The sequence below is a fragment of the Muntiacus reevesi genome, chromosome 17 (assembly GCF_963930625.1).
Source record: "Muntiacus reevesi chromosome 17, mMunRee1.1, whole genome shotgun sequence".
NCBI classification, from domain to species: Eukaryota; Metazoa; Chordata; class Mammalia; order Artiodactyla; family Cervidae; genus Muntiacus; species Muntiacus reevesi.
In genome coordinates this window covers 49,752,209-49,766,334 of record NC_089265.1, presented here as the reverse complement: position 1 = coordinate 49,766,334, position 14,126 = coordinate 49,752,209, and the positions used below count along the sequence as shown (strand labels likewise).

The 14,126-nt window shown below is 32.7% G+C and overlaps 1 protein-coding gene across 3 annotated transcripts in view; it reads right to left on the bottom strand.

Annotated features, from left to right (window-relative positions):
* Positions 1–14,126, bottom strand: part of VPS13A (vacuolar protein sorting 13 homolog A) — a 253,920-nt gene that overhangs the window by 216,586 nt on the left and 23,208 nt on the right. For all 3 annotated transcript variants that reach the window (XR_010659536.1, XM_065908329.1, XM_065908328.1), the window contains exons 3-9: positions 13,792–13,834; positions 9,904–9,999; positions 9,527–9,628; positions 5,372–5,481; positions 4,594–4,653; positions 2,754–2,813; positions 1,949–2,029 (exon numbers count right to left, since the gene is read on the bottom strand). Coding sequence is in view for 2 of the 3 variants with exons in the window: in XM_065908329.1 (XP_065764401.1) it covers positions 1,949–2,029; positions 2,754–2,813; positions 4,594–4,653; positions 5,372–5,481; positions 9,527–9,628; positions 9,904–9,999; positions 13,792–13,834 (552 nt within the window). In the remaining variant the exon portion in view is untranslated. The remainder of the gene's footprint in view (positions 1–1,948; positions 2,030–2,753; positions 2,814–4,593; positions 4,654–5,371; positions 5,482–9,526; positions 9,629–9,903; positions 10,000–13,791; positions 13,835–14,126) is intronic.

The following is a 14,126-nucleotide window of genomic DNA, read 5'->3' as shown; positions in this document are numbered from 1 at the left end:
GAAGCTCCAATACTTTGGTCACCTGATATGACAAGCTGACTCATTAGAAAAGATCCTGATGCTGGGAAAGATTGAGGGCAGGAGGAGGAGTGAGTGAGAGAGGATAAGATGGTTGGATGGCATCACCAACTCAATGGACATGAGTTTGAGCAAAGTCTGGGATATATGAAGGGCAGGAAAGCCTGGCATGTTGCAGTACATGGGGTTGCAAAGACTCAGACACAACTTAGCAACTGAACAACATACATGGTCAGTTATAACTACGACCAAGGAGTCAAGAACACACAAAGGGAAAAGGACAGTCTCTTCAATAAATGGTTTTGAGAAAACTTACCAGCTATTTGAGAAAGAATGAAATCTGACTACCTTACACTGTAAATGAAAAGAACTCAAAATGGATTATAGACTTGAACATAAGGCCTAAAACCATAAAAACTCCAGAAGAAAATAGATGGTAAGCTCCCTGATATCAGTTTTAGCAATGAGTTTTTAGAACTGACAGCAAAAGTAAAAGCAACAAAAGCAAAAATAAACAAACTGACTACATCAAATTAACAGCTTTTGCACAGCAAAGAAAACTATCAAATACATGAAAAGGGAACCTATAAATGAAAGAAAATATATGAAAATATTATATCTGCAGCTTTTGCACAGCAAAGAAAACTATCAAATACATGAAAAGGGAACCTATAAATGAAAGAAAATATATGAAAATATTATATCTGATAAGGAGCTAATATCTGAAATATATAATGAACCCATATAACTCAAAAGCAAAAAAACTCAAACAACCCAATTAAACATTTCAAAATAGAAATACAGATGGCTAACAGATACATGGAAAGATGCTCATCATCCCTAATGATTAGAGAAATGTAAACCAAAACTACAATGAAATACCACCTTAAACTTGTTAGAATAACTATTATCAAAAACCAAAAAAATTGTAAATGTTGGTGAAAATGTGGAGAAAAGAAAACCCTTCTGCTCTGTTGGTGGGACACAAATTGGTGCAGACCCTATGGACAATTATGGAAGGACCTCAAACAATTAAAAACAGAACTATCATATAACCCAACAGCTCCACTTCTGAGAAGAAAATAAACATACTAGAAAGCATATCTACACTCCATGTTCACTGAAGCATTATTTATAATAGCCAAGATATGGAAACAACATAAATATCCATCAAGAGTGAAAGAAAAAAATGTTTTATACACACACACACAGACACACACTGTGGAGTATCACTCAGCCGTTAAAAAGGAGAGTGAAATCTGGCCATTGGGACAATACAAATGGACCCTGAGGGCATTGTGATAAGTGAAACAGCTCAGAGAGAGAAACACAAACACTGTACTACCTCGCTTGTATGTGGAATTTAGAAGGAAAAAAACAGAGAACAGATCGGTGATTGCAGGAAGTGGAGGAGGGAGGTACTGATAGGATGGGAAAAAAATTGACAAAGGGAGTTAAAAAGTCCAAGCTTTCAGTTATAAAATAAGTATTTATTAACTCATGGAGATGTGATATACAGCATGGTGGCTATCATTAATAATACTGTGTTGCATATTCGAGAGTTGTTATGAGTAAATCTTACAAGTTCTCATCACAAGAATAACAATTGTATAATTACATATGGTGATAGACATTACTGGACTTATTGTGTTGATCATTTTGTAATATATACAAATATCAAAACATTATGTTGCACACAAAACTAAGAAATGTTTCATATCAGTTACACCGAAAAGCTATGTTTACATATGTCTATGTACAAACATATATATTCACCTACTGCTGAAAATTTTAATGGATTTTTGCCTAGGAAAAAAAGGACCACTGACTAACATACTATCTACAGTATGTTAGATAAATGACAAAGAATAAAACTATGCAAAATATGATACCAAAGATATATATGCATGTATCAAAAAAATTTACTTACCAATGATTCATCATAATTACTAAGATAAAACAGCTGAGACTTCACATTCCAATAGGCAAAAAGGTTATCCAATCGGATTAACTGAAAATAAATCAAATTTATTATAAGCCTCATTTTCAATGAAGATTCTTTAGTATATGCTTTTTCAGAAGTCTCAAATAATTGGTCATATAACACATAAGTCAACACAATTCACAAAAATCCTTATCTATGTCACTTGTCTTAAAGCTGTGGTACATATACACAATGGAATGTTACTCAGCCATTAAAAAGAATTCATTTGAATCAGTTCTAATGAGGTGGATTAAACTGGAGCCCATTATACAGAGTGAAGTAAGCCAGAAAGAAAAACACCAATACAGTATACTAATACATATATATGGAATTTAGAAAGATGGTAACAATAACCCTATATGCAAGACAGAAAAAGAGACACAGATGTATAGAACAGACTTTTGAACTCTATGGGAGAAGGCGAGGGTGAGATGATCTGAGAGAACAGCATCGAAACATGTATATTATCAAGTGTGAAACAGATCGCCAGTTCAGGTTGGATGCATGAGACAAGTGCTCGGGGCTGGTGCACTGGGGTGACCCAGAGGGATGGGATGGGGAGGGAGGTGGGAGCGGGGTTCAAGATGGGGAACACATGTAAATCCATAGCTGATTCATGTCAATGTATGGCAAAAACCATTACAATACTGTAAAGTAATTAGCCTCCAACTAATAAAAATAATTGGGGGGGGGGGTGAGTATCTTTTGTCAAGCCCATGAACTGACAAAACATAGTATTTGTTTATTTTACCTTACGAAATAGTTTCTCAGTTTCATCATGTAAACATGGAATCCAGCATTGATCAGTTGTCTGAAAAGGAACAAAAAAAAGCAGTAAAAACTGTCACTTGCATGTGAAATGGCAGAGTGATAAACAGAATCTATCCTGCACTAGACCAATCTTCCACTAAAATGTCCTTGAAAACCTAACATTTAGTCAAAGAATATTAACTGAATATTCTGTATTCAAGAATCTCATTGCCTGGTGAAAAACTAGAAAGCAAATTACAAACCAGTAAGTGCCATTATTGAGGTTAAATACACAGTACTCTGGGAGAATAAAGTCCATAACTAGAGACTCCACAGTAGGAGCCTCAATTTCAGGTATGTGATGGCAAAAGTGATACCTAACCTAAGTGACGCATTAATTAAAATTATTGATTATAAATTTAGTATGGAATATGATTCATGGTAGGAAGATATCTGAATGTATGGTATGTTCAAAGAACTGAAGTAGTCCAATTTGGCCCAAGAGCATACTCAAAACAGAGAAAAGAGGTAAAATCAGGTGTCCTACCTAGGGTCAGATTACACAGGGATTATGAACTATTTTGACAAAATTATGGACTTTAAAAGCAATGAAAAGTCACTGAGAGAAATCAATTGATATAAAATCCTTATATTTAAAAGATGGTTTTCATTTTTTCTAGAGAACTAAATGGACTGGAACAGTGGTGCTCAAATTTTATCATGCAATTAGGATGACCTGGAGGGTTTTTTTTAAACAAAATAGCTGGGTCTCAGCCTGAGTTTCCAATTGAGTATGGCTTGGTTGGGGGACAAGTTCCCAAACACCTCCAAAACCAGTGGTGAAAACCACTGCTGACACTGTTACCAATCACCTTCACACTGCCAAATCCAATGGCTAATTTTCCAACCTTATTTTTCAATGTTACAATAGCATTTGACCATAAACCTCACCCAACTTTATTGAAAAACTCTTCACTTGACTTTTCTCTTTTCCTGTTTGAGGCAGATCCAAGTTTTAAAAACCACACACAAAAACTGAATGAACATAAAAAACAAAACCATATAATGAAATACTATAAAGCAGTTGAACTGAATCAATTAAACTACATGTGGCAATAAACACATCACAAACAATGTGTAGCAAAATGGAAACTGAGAGAAGAATCATGTAACACTTATATGAACTTTTAAAAATCTACCAAATACTACACATTTTTAATGGATATACAGTGTAAAGTTTAAAAATGTAAGATGTTTACCTCTTGGGTGGGAGAGAAGAGTGGAGCAGAATACAAAAGGAATTTAAACTTTATTCATAACAACTTAGTCTTTAAAAGTATTTAAAATTTAAACTAAATGACAAACTTAACTATCATCCATTCTGGATACAAGCAAGTGTCTCAAAATTCTTATGTTCTCCTACAGTTTTAAAGTTTCTTAATTAAAAAACAGGAAGAAAGTATGCCATGATTACTAGCAATAGTGATGATGAAATGATATGATTCTGTATACTTTCCACGACTAATCAAAGATTCTGAAATGAACATTACTTTTATTTTGTACTTATGCATTTAAAATTCAGAATGGATTTTTTAAAGTAAAAAAGTATGAAATATCATAATTGGCAAATAGTCTCTCACATATAAAATTAAATTTGATTATCAACCTTTTTTTAAATATGAAACTACCTACCCCCAGTTTCAATCCAGTCTATGCACTTCCTGTATGAATTCTATATAGACACCTACTCCTGATGCTGGCATACATTAAGTAGTTATTAGTAATTTAATTAACTATACTGCAAAAATGAATATGGTTAAATTTCTTTTTAAACAACGTACCTGCATGCTGAGATTCTGAAGGGAAATACCAAATGACAGAGGGTTTTCTCGATTTGTGACCTAAAGAGGAAGGAGAGTAAATTTTATTCAGATTTTTAGTAGATGGACAAAATTTATATTGTAGAAAAAGTTCACTTTCTGGTAAGTAAGTTATTTCAAACATTCAAAAACATTTTTCTAGCTTCTGGAATAATTTTTATTTCTACATTTTTCCTAACTGCATATAAAGTACCAATGTATTAGTGTGGTACAATAATAATTTATCAATATAACGTTGCTGCAGTCCATGGGGTCACAAAGAGACACAGTTTGGAACTGAACAACAAAATACTCTTTTTCAAACTACAAAAAAGAAGTTTATTAAAAATGAGATTGACCCTCACAACAGAGCTGGGAGAAGCCAACAATGATGTATTTGAGAGACAATATATGATCTGTTTGAAATCAAACAATTAGTTAAGTCTAATGATTCTTAAACCATTGCTTCTTCCAGGAAGTAAACACAGTATAAAGTATTTTAAAAACATGTAACTACTAACTCTATCAAAGGAGGTTATAAGAAAGAAATTTTCCTTCATTATCTGATGCTTGAACATTTTAGAAAAGTGTTAATCAAGGCACTAAGGACTGCAAATTACAACTAATTATAAAAAATAAAGATAATGTCATGTTCAGCTCTATATCCCTCCATGTGCCAGCATCTCATAAGTTGACCACTACAGAGCAGGTGTCAGTAAATAGCAAAATAAAAAAAATTATCACCTATTAAAATACTTACATCATCTTCATAGCGAATATGGATGTTGGAAATTTTCACTTGAAGATTTTTTATGATCTGGGTAATTAATTTTTCTGTAAATGTGTCCTGTTTCTCCACATGCTGTTTTTCTACAATTGCAAATATTCATTTTTAATATGAATGAAAGATACATTCTATGAGTATCTGTACTGAAATAACAAAAATGCTACCTTCTTAAAGAAAGAAATCTATAATCAGAATACTAAGTCTCCTTTCCAAATATTTTACATACCAAAAGACTTTCCCTGGTGACTAAATGAACACAGTTTTCAAAACCTAATTTCTTGTCCAAACTAAAGCTTAACATGTAGAATTTATTGGCATCAAATTTTATAATTTCTGTAGGTGTACCTGAGTACATAAGGACATGAAAAACAGTAAGATTATTAGGTAAGAATTATAATAGGATCATATTAGAAGAGTCAGAAACAGTACCAAAGAAAGAATCTCCCTTAAAATTTGTGCTGTCATCATAAGATGTCTGTGATTAGAAGTATAAAACAGCCGAATATGCTCCTTCTCTAATAAACACAAAATAGTAAGATACAAGATTCTTTCCCTCTCCCCTTTTAAGCAAAAATGAAAGATGTTCGTTTGTTTCATTTTTCAAAATGAGATTAAACAATCTTCTTCAATACTTTCCAGGAAAATATAAAGAATAAAAAATCGAGGTTCCTAATTTTTTTTAATATGCTGATGATAACCACTAATTACTAACACTTTTGCCTCCACTTAAAAATGTCAATGAAAGTGATCTTTTTCTAGTCCTATTCCACCTGTATACACTTATTATTTATCTTTTCCTCTAATGACCTACTACTTCCTAATTCAGCTGACCCAGAAAGTCTCAGATAAACAAAAGCTGATGAAGATATTCTCATACTTGCATCAAAGGGAAGCATGAGTGAACGAACATACTGAACAGGACTTTAGAATTAACAAACAGAAGTAGAATAAAAACTCTTTGAAGATGAGTTTTTTATTTTAAATGTTGAATCCCACCACTACCTAATGAAATCCTCTGCTCTATAAATTTATTTAGTCATTCAATTAAATGCTAAATTTTTCTTTTCCTCTCAACTAGTTTCTTTCTGACTTCCTTACCCAGCTCAGACTCTTTAATACATTATTTCACCGACACTTTAAACTCTTCTGCTTTCTATCTTCTCCTTTTTCTTCTGTCAATAAAGTTCCAAGCCGACACAAATCCAAAGTCTACTTTTTATATAAACATGTGTATGCCTTGCCAGGTGAGTAGTGGAGAAGAAAAATTACCACAAAATAGACTGCAATTACTTTAAGTTAGTCATTATCAACTTCAACTAACCAACAACCTTACTACATTTCTCCAATCAACTTGTTCACACACCCGAGTAACTGCCTTAAAATTCCTCTTAGTACTCTTCAAAGGTCCAACAATTCTTCCCCTGCTCTATTTACTTTTAGCAAACCACTTTACAACTATGAAGAAATAGAAGCTTCTTCTCTGCAATCATCACTAAATCGAAATAGCAATTTCTAAGGTGACCAAGGACCTCCATGTCATAAATAAAATGATTATTTGTTAATCCTCAATTTACCTGATAAATCAGCAGCATCTGACATATTCTTCACTTTCCAAACCACTCTTTTCCCATCGAAATGTAATCTCCCAATTTCCTACTGTAATACTTACCTAACCACTCTTTCTTGGGTTTTTTTTTGTTTTTTTTTTTTTGGCTGTTTTCCTCCTCTACACAATCCTTAAATGTTGGCTTTCTTTAGGGCTTAGTTCTAGAAATGTTTCTCTTCTCATTCTATACTGTTGCAGGAAAGAATCTCATCCATACCTTATAGCCTGAACCATCTTCCTAATGCTGACAACTCTCAAAAGTATATTGAATAATGCAGGAAGTAAGATATGATCACAGAGTAGTTCATACATTCAGTAAACTACAAATAGGCCAGTATGGCTGGAACAAAGAACAGAGAAGATATGAAAGGGATGGGGTCAGTAAAAGGCTGGAAAGGTAGGCAAGATTCAAGTCATAAGAGCAACAAAAGTATTTTGCTGAAGAGTTCAAAATTCTACCTGATAACAGGTATAATTGATGAATCTTAAGCAGGGCTATTTATATTTTAGATTTAAGTATAACTAGGAGGCACTTCTGATTAAACATGAGTTTGCATCTATTTTTCTCTTCCTCAGTAAAACCCCATCAAGGCAAAAGTAAAGGGGAAAAGTGGACAAATCTCCAAGACCAAAAGAAAAGAGTGTAGAAGAATAAAAGAGAGCTTAAAAAATTCAGAAGCTGGAAAGCAGATGGCCTTAGACAACATGACAGAAGGAAAAATTTGATCTCAAATGCCCATAAATTGAGATGCCAATAAAATATAAGATGAGTTAAAAAACAAATCCTGGGAAGATTCAGGAACTGGAATCCCCTGAAAATATAAATGGCAAAAAGGTGGAGGAGGAAGGTGATCATATAAGGATTGGCTTAAAGTCTGTATGTTGAGTAGTTAGATTTCTAGGTATCCTTCCTCTTCCAATACACATGATTAAGCAATTATCCTTTTCCCCACTCTCATGAGAAGCAAATGGTTATTCTGGAGACGATAAAACTGACAGGCTCCAGACTCTGAGACTATGCATGTGAAGGTACAAGGAAATCCATCATACCAAAATGGACATTTTAAGTAAAAGGTCTATAGAATAAATGTTAAGACCCACATCCAACTGCTATTGCCAATCAACACTAGGGATCTGACTTCCCATGATATGCAAATGTCAATAAGCACACAAAAAAGATGCTAAAATACTAATTTTTACACACACAGACACACAATGGAATATTATTCAGCCTTAAAAAGTAAAGTGTGACAAATGCTATAAGCCTTGAAGACAAAGTGAAACTAAAATCACTCAGTCATGTCCAACATTATGAAGACATAATACTTCATGTGGGGAAATAAACCACTGAAGAAACACAAATACCATATGATTCCACTTGCATGATTACTCAGAAAAGTCAAAATCAAACAGACAAAAAGCAAAATTGCAGTTGCCTGGCTCTGCCTAAAGAGGGGAAGAATGGGTGGGTTATTGTCTATCAAGTGTAAACTTTCAATTTTACAAAATGAAAAGAGATATGGGGAGAGATGATGGTAGTGGATGCAATACAATAAATGTATTTAATACCAATGAACTACTTAAAAGTTGTTAAGAAGGCAAATTTTATATGAACATTACAATAAAAAGATTTTTTTTAAAAAAGAGGGAGAGGGTATGGATGAAAGACAATAGAGATGAAAACATAAGAAGTATTGCCAGGAATTGTGGTAAATCTCCTTTAATGTCTTTTTTTTTTTACCAGTTTGTCAACCGGTAAACCATTTATTATTGCATTTTTTTATTTAAAAAGTAAGTTAATGGCAAGGACATTTTGAGCAGTACACATACATCTCTTCTAAGATGCTTAGCTATCAAAGGATGGAGGAGCATAAGCTAACCAGAGGACAAGGATAGCAACATGACTTGACGCTGAAAGATAAGAGAGCTATGGCATATTTACATGTCAAAGAGAAAGCTTCACTAGGAGGAAAAGCTACGAGTCAGAGCAGAGGAGTGTAGACGGTGACCGTTATATGAAGAACTCCTACCATTACTCCATTACCATCAGCAGCAGTAAGTGGAAAGGGGTTAGGTTCCTGCACGACATCTCTAATACTGACGAAAGAAGGGGACTAAAGGAATGAACCATTTTGGTCTGAGCTGAACAGGAATGTATGTGACGCCAGAGGGTAAACAGATTTGGAAAAATATATCAAGAAACTATTTCCAAAAGGTGAAGAACTGATAAAAGTGGAGTAAGGAAGAAAAAACTAGAAAGGTTAAAAAAAAAAAAAAATACTTCATTAAATTAACTACTATACTTAAAAACTAACCTCACCCTTTTAGGTTTGGAATATTATTTGCCCTAAGGTTAATTTCTATAAACAGGATAAAACATAGAAAACACATTAAAATTCTTGTAATAAGACCATCATATTTTTAAAGTAATCTCAGTGCTTCCAGAAGAAAATAATATAGTAATGTAATAAATATTTAGCTCTTTTCTGCTTTTCTTATTGCCATTCTTATTGTTTTTTTACCTTGATCAGCTACTTTTCGTTTTGCTTCTTCTATTCTTTTCAATTCCTGTTGCTTTGCTTCAAAGAGTTGTTTTTCTTCCTTTATGGGATCATATTTTATTCCTGCAGAAAGCATAAAAAAGGAAGACTCTTAATTACCTTAAATTTAAATATACTCATTCCAAAAAATATCCTGGAAAATAATCACTAATTCAAAGTTTGCAAAAATTGAGGGTAAAAACTAATTTATTTTATAGTATCAAATAACAAATTTAAATATTAAAAAAGCTCAAAAAATTCACCAAAATTATTTGAACAAATATAATTATCAAATATAAAGATTTTTCCACATTAAAAAAAGGAGTAGTTGAAATGATAATGTTTAAAATTTGACTTACTAGAAGAGGGCACTATGAGTAAATAAACGTCTTCCAATACAGCTTCAACTGGCTGGGTATAAAGGTTTTTCCACGGAATTTTAAGATTAAGAGTACCTATATGAAAAAAAAGAAAAAATATTATTCTTTCAATCTATATTTACTATCAGTCTATTTTCTATCAAGCACTAAAGGAGATAACAAAGTTGTCTTTGACCTTATGAGCTCATTAACTTTATAGAAAGCTATTTTACAACAATAAACTAAAAGTCTTTTTAGTGATAATTTGAAATTATTTGTATTAGTATTGTTGGAAAATCTACTTAAAAATAGTCTAAACATTTAAAAGTTTCTACTGTGGTGGTATGTACCACAAGCATATCAGTATTATCTTTCCCTTAATCAACAATCCTTGATAAAATAAGATTGATTTGTACCAATTCTTACTCAAAATCTCTAAGAAATATTTTCCTTATACTATAAAAAGGTAGATTACATATTTTATATAAGTATACTTTATGTAGAGATTTTACACATATGTACATATTTGTATGTATATAATATTTATATAAGTATGATTATCATAAGTGTATGTTCTCATAAATTCCTATGGTAATAATCAAGGATCCTAGGCAATATTAGAAAATCATTTCAACTAAAAAAAATATTTTGCTACAACCCAACAGCAAAGTATTTTAAAAGCATTTGATTTCTTAAACTAAAGAATATGATGTAAAGGACTCATTATACTACTAACTCTAGTTTAATGTATTTTATGTATCTAGTGTATGTAGAAAACTTTTAAAATAGTTTTTAATATTTAAAAATTTTTTAGAAAGTATGAATCTCTAAATTTAAAATTAGTTGTCATGATCAGGGAAGGAAAAAACTTACTAAATACATCATTGCTGCATTAACTCCTTAAAAGGAAAGTTATGACAAATCTAGACAGTGTATTAAAAACCAAAGACATCACTTTACCAACAAAGGTCCATATAATCTAAGCTATGGTTTTTCCAGTAGTCATGTATAGATGTGAGAGCTGGACCATAAAGAAGGCTGAGCACCCAAGAATTGATGCTTTTGAATTATGGTGCTGGAGAAGACTTGAGAGTCCCTTGGACTGCCTGAACCAGTCAATCCTAAAGGAATCAGTCCTGAATATTCACTGGAAGGACTGATGCTGAAGCTAAAGCTCCAATACTCTGGCTACCTGATGTGAAGAGTCAACTCACTGGAAAAGACCCTGAGGCTGGGAAAGACAGAAGACAAAAGGAGAAGAGGGGAGCAGAGGATTGCAGAGGATGAAATGGTTAGATGGTATCGAAGACTCAGTGGACATGAATTTGAGCAAACTCCAGGGGATAGTGAAGAACAGGGAAGCCTGGCGTGCTGCAGTCCATGGAGTTTCAAAGAGTCAGACACAACTTAGGGACTGAAAAACAGTAATACATACTTAGACAAACTGTATTATATAACTCTAAAAACCCATGTTTTAAAACATGCCAAATCAAGAAAAAGATTTCTCCATACTAATGTAGAGAAAAATAAACTACCTGACTTCTAAAAGAGGAATAGCTTTCTAAGTTTTAAAATCAGAGAACACAGTGACCATTTTAAATTTCTATACTAACAATATACCATTTGTACCACTAAGCATTTGTTTTAAACCAAATCATTTTTTCCTTCCTTATGAACGGCAGGCTTCTTATAGAAAATTCAGAAAAATCAGAAAAAATACATAAGAAGGTACTTTAAAAATCTTCCACATGAAAACAATTACTTTAAAAGTATGTATGTAAGTATATTTGATATGTATGTAACTCTGCATCTTAAATGAGGAAAACTTTGAAAGATCAGTAAGATTAACAACCCCTATAAATGGCAAGGGGACAATATGTCCTTATAAAACTGGTTGTACCACTACATCACTCATTTGAAAATGTGTACTTCATTTAGCAGACTGTGTTCCTATTATAAGCCAAGTATTGTGCTAAGTGAAGATATGATGAAATTAAAATTGTAAAATTAAATCCACTTTCCAAAAAACTTACTGTCTAGAAGAAAAAATAATAATGATATTTTAAAATGGCAGTTTCTATGACAGAGATATGCAAATTACACCTTAAATGATTCTCAAGATTATCTAATGTTATCAGTGTACTTTCTACCACCTTATATTAACACTGAAAATTTACCCTGTCATCATTTTTAAACATGGTCAGAAACGAAAAGAGAACAGAAGCAATGAAGGCACTAAAGGAAAGCAAGTCTACCTACTGTCCTTATATATTTTTCTAGAATAGGTGGTAAATTTATATACACTGATTTACAATGATAATAGTTATAAAATTCAATGACTTTCAGAATACTTTCAAAAAGTATATGAAAATGTTTACTGTAAATTTTTGGACCAATAGAAATATAAGATTACATTGTTCAAATTTTGTAATATGCAATATTGATAAATAAGGGAGGTCAAATCAATATGGATTATGAGGAATCTTTATTAAATGATAATTTAAAAATATATAAAATCCTACATACACCATGATTCCAAGTCAAGATGTTCACATGTAAAAAACCATATAAAAATTTGCAAAAATAAATATATTAGGTGGAAAAGTAATGGGTGACATTTTCCCCACTTTATTTATACTAAGTAGTGTTTAAATTATGGGGGAAAAAGGAAGAAAAAACAGAATTAGAGTCCTAGCAATGTAAATGAAAAAACTTTCTTTGGCATATGGTCTAATACCAACTATAAGAGCACTAAATTGTGGAAATTTTCATCAGGTAATTTATATAAGCTTTCAAAACACCTTGTTCTCCGAGTGACACCAATACACTGCAATAACATTATATAAATTCTTCTACACAAATTATCTGCATAACACTGCTTTTAAGTCACAAATAATAATACTATCATCTTGCACAATATGTAAACCAATAAAGTTTAAACAATAAAGTTAAAACAATAAACTGAAATAATTTAATAAATAAAACATTTATGTCTTTATTAAACACATTTGAATCAATTTCTGTTCAACTAGTATATTGAGCCAGTATATTCTGCTCAACCTTTATATGTAAACTACAGAAACTGGAAATGTAATACAAGAAAATTAGCATAGTGTTTCCTAGAAAACTAGCAGACCGGAAACCAGGTTTTTGATTGGTTCCTGACCACACTGCCTAGAGGCTCCAGACCCAATTCCTTATGCCACTTATCCATGGCCAATCAGAACACAGCAATGATAACTAGTCAGACCTAAGAAACTGAAACAGTCAGGCTCTCCATTAGTTTTAATGCTTTGGATCTCAACTCATTTCAACACTTAACAGGATGTAAAATTTCACAAGTATTGGGGCCTCCCTGGTGGCAGGGGTTAAGAATCCACCCTGCAATGCAAGGGACGCTGGTTCGATCCCTGGTCCAGGAAGATACTCCATGCCATCGGGCAACTGGGCATGTGTGCCAAAACTACTGAGCTGACACTGCACTTGTGGAGCCCACAAGTGCTAACTACTGAGCCCATGTTACACCTACTGAGGCCCACGTGCCCTGCAGCCTGCGCTCCACGACAAAAGAAACTGCTGCAAGGAGAAGCCCTCACAGCTCAACTAGAGAGCAGCTCCCACTCACAACAGGGAGAGCTCGCCTGCAACAACCAAGCCCCAGTACAGCTAAAAACAAATATTTTTTAAAAGTATTTCACAGGTATTCAACAAGGGATATGTGGATCACAACACATTTTAAGTTACACAACTAAGTTTTACATAGATGAAAACACATGATTCTTTTAATTTATGCTCAGAAACATTATAAAGATCACATTAAGAGATATTAGACATTTACTCTGGTTATATGTCTAACAGGGGGACATACAAATAGTAAAGACAGCTTACCTATATGGCCAACTTTAATTTTAAATGGTACATCCAGTTGACTCTACAAAAAAATATATATGTAAAATCTTAGTACATACACAGTTTGCAAAATACATAACTAATTTTTTCTTCCCAAAATTACTTAAGGGATTTAAGTTAACTTACACCTTCTCTTTACCTTCAATACTTATTTAAGTTTCTAAATACATAACTGCAATATCTTCAAATCCATAAAATTCAGAGCCTGATCACCTTAAATAGTGAAAGATTCTACAGCAATACTGACCACTGAAGTTACTCATACCAGAATCACTACAGCTTTTACACTGCTTGAAAAAGAAAAGAAAGTGGGA